Source organism: Phasianus colchicus, chromosome 22 (assembly GCF_987193195.1).
Source record: "Phasianus colchicus chromosome 22, bPhaCol1.hap1.1, whole genome shotgun sequence".
NCBI classification, from domain to species: Eukaryota; Metazoa; Chordata; class Aves; order Galliformes; family Phasianidae; genus Phasianus; species Phasianus colchicus.
In genome coordinates this window covers 2,675,984-2,683,490 of record NC_143457.1, presented here as the reverse complement: position 1 = coordinate 2,683,490, position 7,507 = coordinate 2,675,984, and the positions used below count along the sequence as shown (strand labels likewise).

Below are 7,507 nucleotides of genomic sequence, written 5' to 3'. Positions count from 1 at the left end.
TGGGTTCTGCCCGTTGGGACCCAGAGCCCCAGAATTCAGACCCCCCCCATGGGTGTGGGATGCACTTTGAACTCCAACTCCTGAGGTTTTGGGAGCAGAGCGCTGGGGAACCGCTTGGCAGAGACGTGTCCCTGCGTGCATCCTATATATAAAGAGCCATATGCACCCTGCGCCGTGTGGGGCTGTCAGTGGGCGCTGACATCCTGAAAATAGCTGCATCCACCAACGCCTCGACCCACGGGAGAAAAGGGGCACTGGGGGGGGGGTTTGGGGGTGGGATTTGGGTGCCCCACGGGGGGTCGCGGGCTCTGCACTGTTCCCCTGGGTCAGGCAGATGCTCCTAATGCCATTCCCATGGTTTTTTTTTTTTCCCTGTGCTGACAGAGGTGAGGACATCAGGGAGAGCTGCAGGTGGTATAAAGGTTCCCCCCACCCCCTTCTTTCCACAGGTCCGTTTTGAGGTTTGTAATTTAACTGGGAAAATCAGGATTTGTTACGTGAGAGGAAAAAAAAAGGAGGCTCGTGCTGATGGTGCTGTGGACCTCTCTGGTTTTTCCAATCTCGGCCCCATTCCAAATCCCCTCTCCCCCAGGGTGAGGATTTGGGCTGCAGGCTGCACCTCTGGGGAGGTGCCGTTAATTGTTGGAGTCGTTAAACCTCCTGGATGCAGCAGTATCACAGTGCAGATGAGCAAGAAAAGCCAAGCTGGAGCTCTGTGAGCTTCTCCTCCTTCCTCTCTAACCATTGCACCGGGGGATTCGCAGCTCTGTTTTGGGTCAACCCATTCCAAAGGATTTTGGATAGGCTTCAGACCCATTAGGAATTGTATTTTGGGGGATTTTTTTGTTTGTTTGCTTTTTTCCCCATGTGCCTGTGCAGGATTTGGGATGACATCTCTGGTCCCCATCCCTTGGGTTGATTCATAAGATCGTTAAAGTTGGAAAAGAGCTTTAAGATCACCAAGTCCAACCATCAACCCATCACCGCCATGCCCACTAACCATGTCCCTACATTTGGGGCCATTTATCCCTAAATTTATGACCATTTATCCCTAGATTTGGGGCTGAGCGTGGGCCCTCCAGTCCTCTCCTTCCCCACAGCACAGAGATATTCACAGGGTCACGTTGGCATGAGCTCCTCAGTGCCCATTGAGGGAAACAAGAACCACCACACTGAGTCACAGAGCCTGGATCTTCTCCCCCCCCCCAACCCCAGCACCGTTGACTCACCACCCAGTATTTAAGGTGTTGCATCACATGATGGGCTTCTACTTATTTATTTATTTTCTAAATTTCAGACTTGTGTTGGTCGTTTTTTCTTTTATTTTTGCCATCTTCCCCTCCCTTCCCTCCTCCCCCCCCCCCCCTCAAAGTTGGGAGCTGGTGCTCCAACCCATCGGAAGGAGCAAAACCATCTCCCACCCCAAAAATCATCAACGATGCTCAGATGAGGTGAGTTAGATGCCCCTAAACCCACAAATGCAGGGCTGTGTGTGTGTGCCCACCCCTTCAAAATAAGAATTCCTCCCTTCAAACCTCTGACTATCGAACCAGGGCTTGGAGCTCACCATGGCATTCGGGTCCCTTGGTGAAAAATGATGGTCTTTTTCTTTTTTTTTTTTTTTGGTGCCGTGCCTCCCACGTGTGATTGTAAAGCAACAGTTCGACACCTCGAGCAATGCATGAATTAAGATGTCTGATGTTTTGCTTCGTCCTCATTAGCGGGAACAGCTGTTGGCAGGAGTGGAGGAATTCTAACTCCAGGCTGAAGGAAAACAAAAAGCCTGGGGGGGGGCACAGCACAGCACATAGGAGGAATCTGGGGGTTTTGTGGGATGCTTCTACGTCTTCCCCATTGCACCTGGCTCCTACAGCTATGGTAATTCCCAAATCTGGGGTGGGAAGCTCTCATTTTCCTGCTGGTGATGATGTTTCCCCACACAGCAACGTGAGGATGTATCTTATGGGCACTTCAGGGCTTCTCTTCCTATTTTTCCCTAGAATGAAAACCCTAAATCCTCCTTCCTGGAAGGAAAACTCAACCCAACGCTTTGGTTCCATGCAGCAAGATGTTACTCCTCTAAAGGAGAACCCAAAGCAGTTGGGAACAGCCCCCAAAAGCCCCATGAGCTCCTGATGCTGTGGATGGAGGAGGGTGATGGGGGCAAAGCCCCCCAAATCCCTATGTGGGGATGTGGAGGTGGGCATGGCCCCATGGCCCACGGCATAGTAGGGGTGGGCAAAAACCCATGGGCAAGCAATCAGCCATCGGGTTTTTCCAGTTCCTGCACAGGAAGAGTTCAGTGCCATTGGAACAACCAATACTGTTGGGATGACCAATGCCATTGGAACGACCAGTTCTGTGTTTTTTCCCACTGATTTCCCCAATTCCCCAATAACTCCGTGACCCTATTCTTCCTCAAGGCAATCACTCCCCGCAGCAACACAACCCAGCCAACCCCGACCCCATTTCCATCCCATAGTGGCACCATTTAGGGACAGAACGGCCCCATCCCACCCCCAGGACCCCGCTGTTCTCACGGCCATGCCCTGCACCGCCGCTCCCTGGGCGATAAATAAAAGATTTTGCAGGGAGCTGCTGCCCTACTTTCTGTGCCCTACTTCTGCTGGGGGATGAGGATTTATTTCGGGTGGTGCCGCGAGTGCCCGCGCTTTCTGTGGGTTTTGCAGAGCGGGGCTCTTCTCAGGGCAGCACTCGTGTTGTAGTATTGCTCTGCAGCAGCCATGCTCTGTTTCTTCCCCCCTCCCCCCGTTTTTTTTTTTTTATTTTTTTGGCAGGGGGAGGCATAGAGCTGCCCAGAGGCTTTGTTTCGAGGTTAGAAATGGCTTTTCCCATCCGTCAGCTGCTTTAGGGAAGGGTGAAACCCATAAGGAGGACCCCACGGATGGGGCATCCCCACCCGCATCCCAGCACAGGGAGTTCCCCATGGGATCCTTTGCCTTTTCCCACTGCAGATGTTGAATTCCTGCCCCATATACAGGGATGGGAGGGCTCAGAGCCCACAGGCAATCATGCAGCCCCAAATCCCATAGGGGAATGGGATGGAAGTGCCCACCTGGGTGTGGGATCGTCCTCCTATGAGCACTGCGGGGTTTGGCACCACGCTCACTTCCCCAGCACTGCTCTCCCCCCTTCCTGGCCCCGCTGCTGCCCGCCCCATTACTTATTTATGGCACATGAAAGATGCATGGCAGCGGCTCTGGGGCTCTGCAGGATCGCGCTGTGCTCAGCACTGGGCTCTGCTTCCTCCCAGCTCCTCCTGGCTTTGGGGGATTTGGGTATAGGGAAAGGAAATGGGCAGATGTATCCAACAGCCAGTGAGGACAGACCCCATTTTTATGAAAATGAGAGCTTTTTGGTAAATCTACCCAAGCAGGTGCCATCCATCTGTAGGATTTCCTGTGGTCTAGGGTTTTCTGTGGATTTCCTTCTGTGGGGTTTTCAACAGTGCTGAGCCCATGCCAGCTGCAGCCATGGCTGAACCCTTGGGAAATGCAGTGCCGACAGGGTTAAATAATAATAATTAAAATAAGAGTTTTTATGGGAAAGTTTCATCTGATCTTCCCATCTGTTCTACACCTGTAGGAAGCTGCGTGGGCTGGAAGAAGTAATAAGAAATGAACAGCAGAGCTGCCCTACATGGGTCAGCCCCAAGGGGGACAAAAGCGGTCCCAGTGACAGCCCTGATCCCAACCCCAAAAAGGTGAATATCGTAGCCAAAATCACCCAATGGAACTTCCAGATTATGAACCTGGGTGCAACCACAGCACTGTTTTGGGGACCTCCTGGATTCTGGAGGGCAAGGTGACCCCATAGCCAAGCAAACAATTGGAGTTCCCAACCATCTGGAGGACTACTGAGGTCTTCCAACCTTTTGAGGTCCCTCCACCATAACCAAGGGGATTACTGGGTCCCCAGTTTGTGGGATGATTGGGGTCCTCCAATCTTTTGGGGTTCCTGCACCATCACCAAAAGGACTATTGGGGTCCCCAAACATTTAGAGGATGATTGGTGTCCTCCAACCTTTTGAGATCCCTCCACCCATGGCCAACATGACTACTGGGGTCCCCAGTTTGAAGAACTATTGGGGTCCTCCAACCTTTTGAGGTCTCTCCACTCATAGCCAAGAGGACTATTGGGGTTCCCAACCACCTGGAGGACCACTGAGGTCCTCCAGCCTTTCGGGGTCCCTCCATCATAACCAAGGGGACTACTGGGATCCCCAATTTGAGGGACTGTTGGGATCCTCCAGTCTTTGGGAACCCCCCACCCTTTGGGATCCCCATATCCCATCCACCTCACGCTGAATCAATCACCGTATCCCCAGCCCCAGAGGTGTTTTCCCACCAATCACCCCAATGACCCCATCCCTAATGAATATTAACATCCATTAATTATTCAGCAAAGCACAGCAGCCCGGGCGCACTCCGCCTTTTGTCTCATTTTCCTTTTTTATTGGTACATCATTGCAGAAATAGCCCTGTGTGTGGAGGACAGTGCACCAGACACGATATTCCCATAAAGGAGGAGAGGACACCCGGCCGCGCTCCGTCATTCCGAGCCACGAACATACAACAAAATCACCCTCATCACAAGAGGGGAATATATATATATATATTATTTTTTTTCCCTTTTTTTTTTTTTTTCTTCTTTTTTCTTATATTTTCTTTTTTTTTTTTTTTTGCATCTCATGCGAAATAGTTAAAAATTAAAAATTAAAAAGAAGAGAAAAGAAAAACCCCACAAGAGCCCGACGGAGCCCTGCGTTTTGGCACTCCGGGTTACAGCAGTTCTCGTCGGCGTTGATCCGTTTCCTTACAGACGGTCTATGAGAGAGAGGGAAATGCCACGAGAGAAGAAAAATGAACCAAACGAAGGTCACCCACACCACACTGCATGGCTGTAAGGAAAGCTGCGACCCCATAGACATCCTCCCATCGCTCCCATGTGCAAGCGCCGTCAATAAAAACCCCATTCCCCCCACCCCCCCACACCCCATCCCAAAAAACCCATCCCTTTATAAAAGTTTCTTTCCCCCCGCCAACCTCAAAACGCGACCGAAATGAAACGGAGATATCTATAGGTTTATAGCATTCGCCAACATCCAAAGACATCAAATTAAAAACCCAAACGAACGGAGCGCCGGGAAGGGAACCTCTGCTTGGGTTCCACCGCCTGAACGCAGCTTCGGCGGGGGTTGGGACCCCCATGGGGCAGCCCCACGACAGAACTCCATCGGGAGCATTTGGGAGCAGGGGAGGGGTGATGATGACGATGATTTTTTGTTCTTGGTTTTTGTTATTGTTATTATTTTTAGGTGTAATTTCGCATCGGGTTGGGGGTTTCTGCGCCGCTCGTCCTCGCGCCGGCGGTGCTGGGATTTTGGCTGATAACCTCAGAGAGCAGAAATCCCTCCGGAGGGGGCATTACACGCCGGGGGGGGCCTTTTCGGAGAGGTTCTGCAGCACGTCGTCGATCCTATCGTCTTCGATAACCACTGGAAGGATGGGGAAAATGGGAAAACAAAAGGACGGCCGTCAACGCGGTGTGGAAGAGCCCGGAACCCGCGGAGGGACTGGGGGTCGTGGGATGCCGGTATCTGGGGAGGGATGAGTTGGGGACACGGGATGCTCATCCAGGGATGTGCTGCGTCCTCAGGGTGTGAGATGTGCCGAGTCCCCGAGGATGCTCGGTGCAAGGTGAGCACCTTAGGGCACGTCCCCAGGGTGGGATTGATTGCATGGCGTCCCGCAGGGGATGCTCAGTCCCGGTACCTCGGGGAGCATCCCAGAGTGCAGGATGTGCTGCATCCCAACGCTGCAAGGTGAGCCGCCCCCCCCCCATAGTGACGAGCAGGATGAGCATCCCCGGAGTCCCCGCTACGGGATGAGCCGCATCCCCGGGCTGCCGGTTCAGGCTGACCCGCTCCCCCCCCACCCCAGTCTCTCCCAACGGTCCCCCAATCACCGTCCCCGCTCACCCACCTCTCTTGCTGCGCCCGATCTGCCCCAGCTTGGGGGGCCGCTTGCCCTGCCCGGCCGCCAGCAGCGCGTCGGGGCCGTGGCGGAGGGGCACGGGGAAGGGCAGCTCGCCCCCCGCCGCGCCCCCCGCCAGCTGCCCCCCGCCGTACGGCGGCCCCTCCGCCATGGCCGGGGCGGCGGTGGCGGCGGTGGCAGAGGGGGGCCCGGCGCCGCCCCCCCCCCCCGACAGCCTCCCGGGCCGCGGGGGGTCCCGAGCCCCCCTGGGGCTGCGGCTCGGCGGAGCGGGGCGGCCGCCCCGTCACATCCCGGCGCTGCCCGCCCGGCGCTGCCCGCGGCTCCGGCGGTCCCGCGGCGGCGGAATCGGTGGCGGCGGCGATAGAGGAGCGGGGGGCGGGAGCGGGGCGGGGCGGCTCGGGAACGCCCCCGGGATGGGCCGGTCCCCCCCCAACCCCCCACCCCGCAACCCTTCCCGGAGGGTGCGGGGATCCCCCGAGCCGGGAGGGGGTGATGCCCCGGAACGACTCAGCGCTGCCCTGCGCTGCCCGTGGAAGCGTGCCTGTCCCCGTGCCGTGGACCCATTTGTGTCCCCGTGCCGTGTCCCCATGACGTGTCTCCATGGCATCTCCCCGTGCCGCGTCCTCATGCCATGTCCCCATACCACCTCCCCGTGTTGTGTCCCCATGCCGTGTCCCCATGCCGGGTCCCCATACCACTTCCCCATGCCCCGTCCTTGTGCTGTGTCTCTGTGCCATGCCCCTGTGTCGTGTCCCCATGCCATATCCCTGTGTCATGTCCCCGTACCACGTACCCATACCGTGTCCCTGTCCCATGTCCCTGTACTGCATCCCCACACCATGACCCCACACCATGGCCCTGTACTGTGTTTGATGCCACGTCTCCATGCCTTGTCCCTGTGCCCTATACTGTGTCCCCATGCCATGTCCCCGTGCCACATCACTGCACTGTGTCCCTGTGCCATGTCTTCATGCCATGTCCCCTTGCCATGACCCTGTACTGTGTTCCCACGCCATGTTCCTGTGCTGTGTCCCTCTGCTATGTCCCCATGTCACGTCCCAGTAGTGTGTCACATGTCCCCATGCCATATCCCTGTGCCACATCCACATGCCATGTCCCCATACAGTGTCCCTGTGCCATGTCCCCATACCGTGCCCCTATGCCACATCCCCACACCCACCTTTCCCAGCTCACACTGATCTTTCTGCCCAGTGGCTGCAGAGGGGATTATTTTTTTGACAAAGCAAACCACGGGGTGAGCAACAGTTCTGGGGGCAGTGCTGCATCCCCGGCACATTCTCGGTACAACGCCTGCAAAAAGTCGAGGGGGGGGGACAGCAGGCATAGCAACAAAAAGTCGGTTTGCACGAAGCAGGCTCGCACCATCTCTGCAAACAGCTCGCAACCAACAGGGACTCCAGCTCGTCTGGGGGCAGAACAGCTTATTTTGGGGCAGGTGAAGGCCGGGGTTCCCGTGTTTTTGGGGCTGG

At 55.7% G+C, this 7,507-nt stretch overlaps 1 protein-coding gene across 1 annotated transcript; it reads right to left on the bottom strand.

Annotated features, from left to right (window-relative positions):
- Nucleotides 1-4,451: 4,451 nt before the first annotated feature.
- Nucleotides 4,452-6,378, bottom strand: CAMK2N1 (calcium/calmodulin dependent protein kinase II inhibitor 1). Its single transcript, XM_031613395.2, has 2 exons — nucleotides 6,006-6,378; nucleotides 4,452-5,518 (listed from the first exon to the last, which is right to left on the bottom strand). The coding sequence occupies exons 1-2, from the start codon at nucleotides 6,166-6,168 to the stop codon at nucleotides 5,448-5,450; spliced, it is 234 nt and encodes a 77-aa protein (XP_031469255.1). The 5' UTR covers nucleotides 6,169-6,378; the 3' UTR covers nucleotides 4,452-5,447.
- Nucleotides 6,379-7,507: the final 1,129 nt, after the last annotated feature.